This window comes from Coccinella septempunctata, chromosome 8 (assembly GCF_907165205.1).
Source record: "Coccinella septempunctata chromosome 8, icCocSept1.1, whole genome shotgun sequence".
Lineage (NCBI taxonomy): Eukaryota > Metazoa > Arthropoda > Insecta > Coleoptera > Coccinellidae > Coccinella > Coccinella septempunctata.
In genome coordinates, this window is record NC_058196.1 from 17,543,965 (window position 1) to 17,556,020 (window position 12,056).

Sequence of the window (12,056 nt, forward strand, 5' to 3'; positions counted from 1 at the left end):
TTTTAGTAATTCCGAATATCCATTCAATTCTGTAACATTCTTTTCATCTTCTGCTCGATGAATTGATCAAGAATGTAGTTATGCTGTAAGATCCTTGAAAAACCTGAAAAATGAATCAAATCAATATACGGGATGATTGATAATTGGATGTGATTCTTCGAAGCGGTTATATGATACAATAGGTAATTTGAAACTATTCAATCTAGTGAACCCTGTTCAAAAATTGATCGTTACTGAGATGTGATGATTCCGTCTGTGTCATCACTCAGAGATTGTGATTTCAGCTTTCGTGTCTGAAAAAATCTAATAAAGATATTATAAACGCGAATGTTTGAATGGATGTGTGGATTTTTATTACTTCAAGCAGAAACTACCAGATGAATGTCATTGAAATTTTACAATAATATAGCTTATAGATCAGAAAAGAACAAAGAATACAATTTATAACAATGAAAAGATTACGAAAGTTATCGATTTTGTCATTTTTTCAAACCGTTGATTTCAGATTTTTATGGCTGACGCTGGCTAAATTATAACAGATAGAGAAAAGTTATCAAGTTTTTCCCGAATGGTTTCAATTAATTACGTTATTTACTGTGTATATCATTCAAAAAATTTTTTTTAATTAACATATTTTTATTCCAATGGAGATTTCAAATTCAGAATTCCCAATTTGATTTTGTTTATTGTCAATTCACAATTGATTAATGCCAAATTGAAATTGATTATTGTCAATTTGCTTCTGATTAATGCCAGTTTGACATTGACGTTGCCAATTCGATATTGACTATGCCATCTTGATTCTGATTTGCACCAATTTGAACTTGAAAAGGTATAGAATTGTAGTATTCACTTGTAGATATTACTTTTCTAACGACGCCGACGTTTCCTCGATGGTCCCGAGAGACTGCTATTCTTTAAAGAGAAAAATAGCAAACTTACCTCGGTGGCTTCTAGTCGAAAACAAGGTTCCTTGTTATCTGGGATATTAGCGACAACCAGAAAAAGTCAAAATCAAATTTTATCCGTTGACTTGCAATAAGGAACAAAACAGGCACTATTATTACTATTATTATATAAAATCAGTCAAGTGAAAAGGGAAGATGAACAGTCTATTTCACACAACGGTTTTCCTCGGAATGGAACAGAAGTAGAGAAAGAAAAAGGGGGATACGATCTCAAACGCGCCACGGGTGTTACGGATTCGTTCGCCAGCCAGAACCAATACTCTCACCTTAAACGGGCAATGAAGTCGAGGCTCAGTTCCAAAACTACGGAATTGAGGTTGGGAAAACAAAGGACGGCGTTAGGAAACGGTTCTCCATTCTGTTTTATGCTTCCACTCGGCACATAATTTCGAATTATGAATTGATACCAGCTATATGAATAAGAATCAAGCAGAATCAAGAATTAACACCATAGCTACCGTATAACTACTCAAGACAGAAAATACGGATTCCTTGACCTGCGGGGGGACATCTCCTTTTAAACCCACTAGTATGGGTGGAAAAGGAATGTGTCTCAGACGTTTTTCTGATCTAAATAAGGAATAAAACGCTCCGGAACTTTTACGTTTTCGAACGATGTCGAAATCCCCAATTGCGAATAGAAAGTATTCCTATTGAAAACAAAATGAAAAAAATTATTCAAGACGAAAAAATTATTCTGAACTGAGGGTGCATTTTTGCAAAAAAAATGAAACTTCATTACACTCCCCCTGCGTGAAAGCAGAATTCAATCCGCTATAAAATAGCGGACTGAATCTGTACTGTATCTGAACAACGTTTGTTGATTTTACATAATCTACATGTATTGTGTAGTTTATCCTGTTTGTATCCCAAATCGAGAAATAAATGAATAAATTGATTATAAGTTCTTGGATCGAGACCTTTGTTAATGATGACAAATGGAATGAGATGCCTCATGAATTCAACATCCAAAACCTCATAAACCAAATACTCATAGAATGCAGCATGCACACACCACCCCTAGATCTACCAATTACATCGAACTGTTTGTCTGAACGCACTAGACTATAACCAGGAGGGACCAGCTCTGCATCAAAAACTGACTCATATATATATATAGAGCGGTCCTAGATTAAAGTCTAGTTCATATTATCCGTCCTTCTCGGTTTAGCTCAGTCGCACCAGAATATCTTTGAATGTCTATTATAATGATTTATACACACTATCTGTCTACGCTACGAATATTCAGCACCTATCAGCATATTTACAGCCGTACGACCACAGAGCACGAAGATTCAAGAAAGGTAGTGTACCTACTAATGAAAGAAGAACAACGCCTTTACTATACCCAATTTAGACTGATTTACTTGACAGGGTTGAAGGTCAGGTTGTTGGAACAAAAAAGCCCCTCTCAGACCATTGCCGACATGTTTCGATTTTAGATTAAAATCGTTTCAATCCTTGCATGCGCGTCTGGTTCATTTTCCAAAGGGCTCCAGACAGTTATCTTTTGAATTAAAAAAAGCAGACTTTTCTGCTTTGAATAATTCTATCTGCCGCTATGATTGGACTATTTTGGAGATGTTCAGTGATATCAGTCTGGCCCTGGAATTTTTTCATGATAAGCTATTTTGTTTTTTTGGTGAACATGTTCCTACTAGGTTAGAGGCTTCCATGGGGGGAAGATATCTTGTTTGATATGCTGAAAGACACGAACATCAGTGTGCGAAATCTGCTCGAAAGTTGTTGACCGGTACTCTCGAATGTTCGTATCTGCTGTTCCAAGGTTGACCTCTACATAGATCTGTTCCTGTCTTTCGATTGCCGACACCTCGCACTAACTTTTTAATTCGTGCACAAATTATCGTGCCTGTAAAAGTGCAAATGAGCTGAGAATGAATATGTTTCCTTAGATGTTAGGTATGGTCAAGTGTTATGATTTTTTGTTCATAAGCTTGTTCATAGTTTGTATATTACAAAGAGTATCTGATATTTTCAAATATGTATGTGCTTTTTCTCAGGTCTCGAATTTTCAAATTTTTTTGATTATGTTTTTATTTTACCCTGTAATTGGGAGTACAATGTTATATTATTATTATTATTAAATATCACTCAATCGCAACTTATCATATCAGTTGAATGAAATTCTTTGCTTGAATTATCGAATGATTATACTCATCAACTCGATAAGAATTTCAGTTCTTCACGTTTTCGTATTTTGAAATTATTCGTTCACAAAAACTCGCAGAGCAGAAAAAATTTTGGCATCTATAATTGACTCAAATAACAGGGTAATAAATTTCAAAATATAATTCTCACGACCAACGAGAACAATTAAGAGCTGCTTCTTTGATGTGACTTAAGGTGTGAAACAAAAATTTTCTAACAAAGTCAGCAGTACCTAGAACCAGCCGCTAGTGATATTCAGTAATACCAAATGTCCAGAATCCAGAGGTGAGACAGCACTCCTTATTATCATCTGAGAATCTCAGCCTGCACCTTTACCCATCCATTGGATCTGCTGGTTTGAAAACCCGGGGGGGAAATTATGGGTGAACTTTATTCGATTTTTTCCTAATTTGATAGTTTCCAGATTCTACTGACAGTACGAACATCTGCTGATGTGAAAACTCGGAGGAAACTCAAAGCATCTAGAGGTGAACCAAGCCGTTTTTCTGTGCCATCTTGCTCAAACCCTAACCCTGCTGAGTTCCGAAATCATTGTCCGTTATGTGTAAACCTTGGTTCTGGCTGGCGAACGAATCCGTAACGCCCGTGGCGCGTTTGACATCGGATCACAACGTAAATTCACCATCTGTATGTAATTTCAAGAAAAACTCTCTAAGTTGTGTAAAGTAGACTGTTCCGATTTCACCAATTGCACTGTGATCATCACTTGATTGATTTAGTTCATCTCCCTGTGAATCGGTGGATTTTTAGAGTTGTGAAATATTGCGTATTATGTTCCTTATTGTGAAAAAACGAATTAACTTTGTTAACTCGGATTTTGACTTTCATTAGTTTAATTAGTTATCGCTAACACCCTAGATAACTGGGAACAGGGAACCTTGTCTTCGGCTTTCCCAAATTTCAGATATTTGAGAATTACAGATCGACACATACATTTCATTTATTAGTTTATTGAGGAATTGTTGCCATTATAAACAATATTTCAACACACATACAGTTTGAATTCGCATATATTTTCAATTGCTAATAACTTTCGGGTCACCCAGGATAATCAGTTGATATTTGGAACATAAAATATTCTTCTATTGGTCAGTTGATTCATCATGGAACCGATGAAAGTCGTGTAGAGTCGAAGTCTAGTTTTATCGAGCCAAGCCAAATCGAATGCAATTTGGATATTCACTTCGGCAATCATGAGAGCTTATGTTTTTCGGTCTTATTTCATTTATGTTCAATATTATTATTGAAGAATCTCATCTGAGAAAACTTACGAATCTCGGTTATTCCATCACAATTTTTAAATATGTCTAATCTTGTGCTGTTGGTGAAAATAAGGAAGTATTCATTTTGACTCACAGAAAGTAAATACTTGTGGTTAACATCTATATGTGGATATATTCTGATTTGAAGTGGCATGTGAGCACTTGATAGAAAAAGTCGATAATTTTTCTTCATTTGCGGGGACATGTTATACCAAGGTAGATCTTCAATGGAATATATCAACTTCTGATGCTGAAAAATTAAAGATATTCGATGATTTATTGAATTTCTATGGAATATTTTCTTTCACCTCGTCTTCCAGATTTTGTCCCACACTGCACCATGTATATTGTAAACCGATACAACCAAACAGAAATGTAAAATTCTTTATACTGCCATCCTGTTGAATAAGATTTTCTATATTGATTAATATCCAAAGTGTCAGTCAGAATTGATTCGAATACATCCGGATAATACACCCAACATCGATCTAAGGAATCGCTATAACACATCAACAAAAAGATCATTGCATCGAGGAAGAGTATATGCTGAACATGGTTTCGGTCTTAGTCGATCACGTCATAGCAGCACAACTCCCGACTCGACGGAAATATGATATATCAAGCACCCAAGCGATAGCTGACAAGAAACGGGATCCACCTCAATTAATTTTCTATCACAGTGTATTAATTTCCCTCTGCAGTCCGAAGACAACCAAGACAGGTCAACTACAGGCAAAATTTCGTCCGAAGTTAAGAATGATGTTGCTTCCCTGTCTGTTCTGTCTGACTGGTAAAAGTCTACCCTCTTCAGACATGTGCTATGCCAATTTTACGATGGCGCTACCTACATATTCTGAATAATTGAAATGTCGACGTGCAGAAAGATTAACAAGAAGTAAAATAAATAATTGCGCATGACTTCATTTGACGAATATATTTATTCATTTCTCAGATCCGATTCATGTTTTTAATCTGTTTTTAACATATTATTTTGTCTGCCCTATATAAAACTTATCGCAATCCCGGCAAGGAACCTTATAACTACTTCTGTCTGCAATTCAGGAGGAGTAAAGAACCACTCGATTGTCTGCAAGTTATAAAAAGCGGCTGATGGCGTGCTAGGCTGACGCCTGCCAAGTCATGATTATGGCCCTTAGCATGCTAAAAAATAATTAAAATAAATAATAAGTGGACAAATTTCCAACCTTACAGGAACACCGTTACTCGGAGGGTTCACTTGCTCTTGGACTATAAAGGCAGTTCATATCAAATTCCCGGTAACGGGATGCAGCGATGAATTCTTGGCTTTCATTGATACCCCTAGCGATTGCAGTGACTTCCATTTTCTCCGTTTTTAGAGACACAGTTTCAGTACGGCGATCGTTCTCCTTCTCTCTACTCTACATATTATTGCTTAATTTCCAATTGCCACCACTGTTAGAGTCACAGATTACAGAAATAAATTTAGATGAGAAACTCCCCCGTAAAATCGTGAAACTGAAAAAAGTTAAGATCTCTTCAGACAGTAGGATCCAAGCAGCGAAAAGCACAGGTTACAGGTAAAAATTTTCTGTTTTTGTAATCTGTTGTGAAAAGTCAACAAATTGACAAATTCCTGATGAACTTAAGTTTTTGATTCCAATTAAGAAGCAGAAAAATTATTGATTGAATAAATACTGTGGAGGAGAGTGAAGCATTGAGAATGGAGTGTCGTTTTCTTGGATGCCAAGACAAGTAAAGCAAACGACATCGGTTTCTGATAACAAAATTTCTGGAAAGTGCCTGGATATTATTATTGGCATCCACTAGTCGGAATTAATAAACTTACCTTTGAAAAAGCGTATTTAAAATTTCCTACCCAATTGTTGATGAAACAATAACTGATAAAAACTGCTCCACAAGAGTTAGGGATATCGTATTCAATCGTTTTTAAAAGAATGTAATCTTCGAGAAAATCGCTGTAAAATCATTTAAAACTCAACAAAACAACTTTAATCGATCCAATAAAAATCAGTATGAAACATTTCGTCAATCTGATTCACTTTTTTCTGAAATTTGGTTCTTTGCATATGCTTCATGAATGTTCTTATTTTGAAATGAAGTCAGTTCATCAACGGCTTCGATTTGAAACGAGTTTTCTGAAAATGCCAAGACGTAAATTAACAAACGCTGAGGCTAACAGGGATATCGGAATGCTACAGGGTGGCCTAACTCAGGTTGTTGTAGCGGAAAGGCTCCCAGTCAGCCAAAGTGTGATATCTCGACTTTGGAATAGGTTCAGGGAGGGAGGTTTTGTGTTGGAAAGACCAAGGCTTGGTGGGCGACGAAAAACAACACCTGCTCCGGATCGTTTCATCACCGTTTCGGCGAGGAGAAACCCTACATGTACGTGTAGAATGCTGCGGAATACTCTTCAAAATGCAGATGGGGTCCAAGTTTCCATCTAGGTTCTAGACGTTCTAGAGGAGTTCCATTAACACGTGACCATAAGCGGCAAAGATTGGAATAGGCATGGCAACATATCAATTGGAACGATCAATGGCGTAGTGTCCTTTTCACTGATGAATGCAGATATGGACGATTTTTAGATTCTCGAAGAATAAGGGTGTGGACAATCCCACACATACCCCGTAATCGTCGCTATGTCCAAGAAGTCCATCCATTCCGAGGGGGTAGTGTTATGGTATGGGAATCCCGGCCCATACCAACGTTTCAACGGGCGCACAGATCTACACATTTGTACTGGGAATATGACCGCCCTACACAATGTTGTGCCAAATTTTCACGCTGCTATTTTCAATTTCTAGACGATAACGCTAGACCGCACCGTGCAGCCATAGTTGTTGCATAGAACATGCATGGGCTATGCTCCAAAGAAGATTAGATAATCATCAACCTACCCCAGAATCCTCAAATGATCTCAGAGAGCTTCTGCCCCATTTATGGAACCAAATTCCTCAAGAAATGTTCAACAACCTCGTGTGTAGTATGCAAAGAAGATGTTAAGCTGTTATCGATGCCCGTGGAGTCCATATATTGTATTGATAGGTAGTCTTAAAATGCTTGAATTCTCTGGGAATAAAATTTCGTTATTTTACTCGATTTTTTCAACCACCCTGTATACGCTGCAGACCTACAGGCTAAAATAAATTTGCAACTTGAAATCATATTTATATGAATTTTCATCACAAAAAACTTATTTAAACTATATTTTTTTGCAATTTAAGTCAATATCCCTAACTCATGTGGAGCAGTTTAAATTTCGTTTCGAATCTCGTCCGCTACAACAACAGCGCCAATTGATGTTTGGCTCTTTAGGCCCGGTACTTTCACGTGCGAATAAATAAATTTATTCGCATTTATTAAGTCTTATTCGTAAGATTAGTAAAAATGCAGTCTTTTCACTTTCAGATAGTGTTATTCATCGAATAAATCTGTCATTGAAACTTAACTAGAAGAGTTTATTTGTCATAGATCGAATGTCGGTACGTCATTATTCGTTGAATAAAATTTATTCGAAGGTGAAAGTACCGGGTCTTAGTGGGATTCCCATAGGGATGGGGCGTTATTCCCTAACCTGTTATTTAACAACGGTTATTCGAAAAAAGCAATAACTAACCGTTATATGTCCTGAACAGGTTGCGCAGTAACGTGTGCGCGAACAGTCGGCGTTGAAAAAGCCGTTTATTCAGACCGTTTCTGATCACTGAACTATAATCAAAATGGAAAGCGCCCAGTAATAAATACATGCAAGCCGAGAGAGATGGGTTTCTTAGGAGGATCATCTATCCTCGTAAATGAATTTTAGCCAATCATTTCCTCTGCTCCAATAACTGATTTCATTACTATGGAAACGGCTTAAACAGTACCGTACTACTGTCACGAATGAAATAATTATCATCATGTTCATAAAAATGGTGAAAAAGTGCTGTATTGAATCATGCAAGTGTGAATCGAGTCCTGAAGGGATTGTTACTTTCCGTAGGTGATATTGCAAGGTTTATATTCATAGAATATAAGAGTAACTTCTGGTAAATTTCAGTTTCCCACTGAAAAAATCAGAGCTGTAGGAAAAGTGGATGATGGCAATTCCTGAGGATCATAAAACGCCAACAAAATACCATTATTACCATTATATCTATTTGTAGCCAACAATTCTCCTGCGAGTCATTCAACAATTTAACATAGGAACGAAGACCACGGTGCTGTACCAAACATGTTTTACTGATGTTGTTGAGACTTACAAATACCTGAGTTCTTATTGGTTCCATAAATCTGTCTCTTGATCTTTCCTGATGCTTTTATCCTAGACATGGCGAAGTATACTGATGACATACCATCCGATGGGTATATGGAAATGAACATTCCCAGTATATTTTGAACAAGATAATCAAAATCATTCTTTTTCCCAGAATTGAAAATTTGTGGAATGAAAGCAATCGTAAGATATTTTCTATGCTAAGTTTGAGTTATAAACAAATCTAAATTATATTAGGAACATTCAAATCACTAGATTTGTGTGATTTTGCCTAGATATTCACCTTAATAGTTTTCATTTCACTGTTAGGACTTCGATAAGCTCGGATAAAAAAAATAGCATACATTGAATTTTTAGTTACCCATAATTGCCGATTTTCATTTTCAGATTACAATTCCCTCAATCGATGAGAAATGGATCCGGTTTTGTGATGCACCTATTCAGTTTTCGCCCCAGGACTCAAAACCGTCTAACAGAGAAAAGGAACTCATAACGCTTTCCTTGCTTTTTAATTCATAAAATATGTATAATATTCTATTAAAATTTGAAGCATTGTTTTATATTCGTTATCTTATGTAATAATTTGATATGCTGGTGTGATGAGTCCTCGCAATTTTGGCATGTTCTTTTGTTGGTATGGTGGAATTGGATGTCAATAATTGCGAGGCATCATAATTTTATTTTGATAGTCTGGTTCCTTCCATCCAGCCATGATTTTCCATTTTTTCTATGTTGACATGTACCTATGCTCATGACCTTTTATATTTATACCGATTTGATGGTGATAATCTAAAGGAGAAGTGAAAAGGGGATGCACATACGAAATTTAAAAAAAATCAGTCACTTTTCGTTCTTTTTGCGTATTGGCGTATTGATATTTTTCTGAGAGAATATTTGTGAAGGAAACAATGGTGTTATTGTGAAGAATGATAAAATGGAGTAAAGAAGGTAATAAATCGTTATAATTGAAAAATAATTACTATATGGCAAAATCGGAATAAAAGTTCAGGGGTACGGCACTCGTCGACGTTGGCGTTGAAAAAGCCGTTTATTCAGACCGTTTCTGATATAACAGTCGGCGACGTTAGCGTTGATGGCGTTTAGTTAGACCGCTTATCATATAACTGTCGACGACGTTGGCGTTGAATAAGCCGTTTATTTAGACCGTTTCTGATATAACAGTCGACGACGTTGGCGTTGAAGCCGTTGAGTTCAGCAGAGAGGTTGTTTCTGGCGGTTATTGTTTAGTTAAACCGTTTCTCATATAACAGTCGGCTACATTGGACTTGTTGGCGGTTAGTTAGATCGTTTGTTGGCGTTTATTAACAGTTTACACTTTTCAAACGGATAACGTTGGCCATATTCTCGACTCTCGATCTCGGTTGATGGTTCTGTTACGTTAGCGAGCGGATGGGAGGCTATTATTGGTACATTATGTTGTTCACATCGAAGTGATGAGATTGGATAAAATATCGGGAGGAGCACTCACCGCAGATATTAGCCGATATTAGCGTATTATTTTATTGGCTATATAGAATTAATAAATCGAACTTGGAATAGGACGAATGGGTAATGAGAGTATCCAGATGAAAAAAACAAATGAAAAATGGTTATTTAAATATTGGGGAACACATTGAATACTCTAATATTTTTCATCAGTTGCGAAGTATTTCACTGGTTTAGAAAAAAGTAATTTTTTTTTACATTAATGTAACATTAAGATGAATGAAAGTAGTAAACATCCACAAAAATTATAATCAAAAATTTCCAACTCAGTCGTGACTCGTTTACACCCTAAATTTGTAGAGAAAACCCCTTAATCGACAAACCTTGAAGATGTTATCGGTTTTCAGAGCAAATAACGTATTCACCTGTTATCAACAACCGTTATTTAAAAAAAACCATAACGGTTGATAACCGTTAGTGAAAAATAACCTTTTTTTGTAATCTATGGTCAGAGTCCCTGAACCGCACTGGTCGCAGGAGACCTAGATCGTAGTATTCGTTGATTCTTATATCAATGGATGTTATGCAGCAGAACTAATTGCGATTATTAGGTGTACATTTTGTTTTTGTATGAAGTTATTCTTCTTTTTATATCACAATATTTAAATTATTGAGTTTACAAATGTGTACTTACTACTAGACAAATGTATTCCAGCAATGCCACACATACTGTTATGAGTACATATACAACAATACAACAATATCCGAAGGTTTGGTTCACGTCTTTAACGAATCTGAAATGAAACGAACAACGAGAAATTTTTGCAATGAAGAACACTGAACGAAAACTCACTTTTGTATCTCAGAGAAGTATTCTACGAGGGAGTCGAATTTTTCCTCCAAATCCTGAATATTCCTTTCATCGAATTCCATCAAATGCATTGTGAGGTCCTGCATTCTGAGAGTAATAATATAAGCCATCCCAATAAATCCAACCATAGTAACACTATAAAAGGTCAACATGGCTGCGGAACCTATACTTGTGTAAAGAGCAAAAAAAAATTTCCAACGGCTCGAATCATCTATCTCGAACGGATACCAGACAGGGTTCAGTAGACCACACATGTATCTTTTATCACCTATGCGCTTCCTGGCTTCACAATGCGCATCAAAAAAGAAGGAAATCAAACCAACAAATATGATGACGGCGAAGATTCCGTAAAACGTACTCCAGATTAGTTTATTGAGATAGATATAACCCTTAGCAACATTCATGGGTACTTCATTGGACATACATTTTATCCCGTGAATGAGTTTTCTGATTCTCCCACCAAGTGAAAAGTAGATCATCGTGCACAACACATCCATCACGGCATTAACTACTATATGCAAAGATTCAATTAACTCGTGGCGTAGGCCATCTGAAAAAGGCGAGAATTGAAGCAAAGTATACATTTTTCGAAAGATGTAGAAAAGCTCGAGATGCTAAAAACATCTGTAGCATACTTTGTAGTTGGGGAGCCGACGATGCTGAATCGGGATTTACTAGAGCGTCGTGGAGACCTAGTGAAGATTAGATGGTAGAAAGAAAAAAAGGTTCTATGATGTATGCACTTTCGAAGGTGGGGAAAGCATCTGCAGGGTCTCAAAGATGTAAAAAAAACTCGTCAGGTGTACATACTCGAGCGTGTCAGATTAAGATACTGTATATGTCCTACCTACGTGTCTCTGATAATGAATTCATGCTCATCTGACAGTTTGCGCGGTGGGACTGGCCGTACTACGGAAGAGTTGAGAAATGGTGAAAAAACAAAACTTCCAACGTGTCAGATTTTTGGAGGATATGTTAATTGGTCCCAAAGGAAACTACTTTTCAAGGGACTGACAATTTGGAAGTGACGCAAGATCACAGCGGTCTTTTGAAAATGTAAA

General features: G+C 36.6%; 1 protein-coding gene across 1 annotated transcript; it reads right to left on the bottom strand.

Moving 5' to 3' along the window:
• LOC123319044 lies at positions 1-11,129 on the bottom strand. The gene is made up of 5 exons (XM_044905887.1): positions 10,978-11,129; positions 10,819-10,918; positions 4,729-4,818; positions 4,515-4,670; positions 1-103 (listed from the first exon to the last, which is right to left on the bottom strand). Exons 1-5 carry the CDS (start codon positions 11,121-11,123, stop codon positions 44-46), a joined length of 552 nt encoding a protein of 183 aa, XP_044761822.1. The 5' UTR covers positions 11,124-11,129; the 3' UTR covers positions 1-43.
• Between the last annotated feature and the right edge of the window lie 927 nt (positions 11,130-12,056).

Coding starts and splice junctions, on each gene's coding strand:
- LOC123319044 (XM_044905887.1), bottom strand. CDS start 11,123: ATGGTTGGATTTATTGGGATGGCTTATATTATTACTCTCAGAATGCAG. Junction 4,819..10,818: donor TGGAATACATTTGTCTAGTA/GTAAGTACACAT, acceptor CTTATTCAACAG/GATGGCAGTATAAAGAATTT. Junction 4,671..4,728: donor GACAAAATCTGGAAGACGAG/GTGAAAGAAAAT, acceptor TTAATTTTTCAG/CATCAGAAGTTGATATATTC.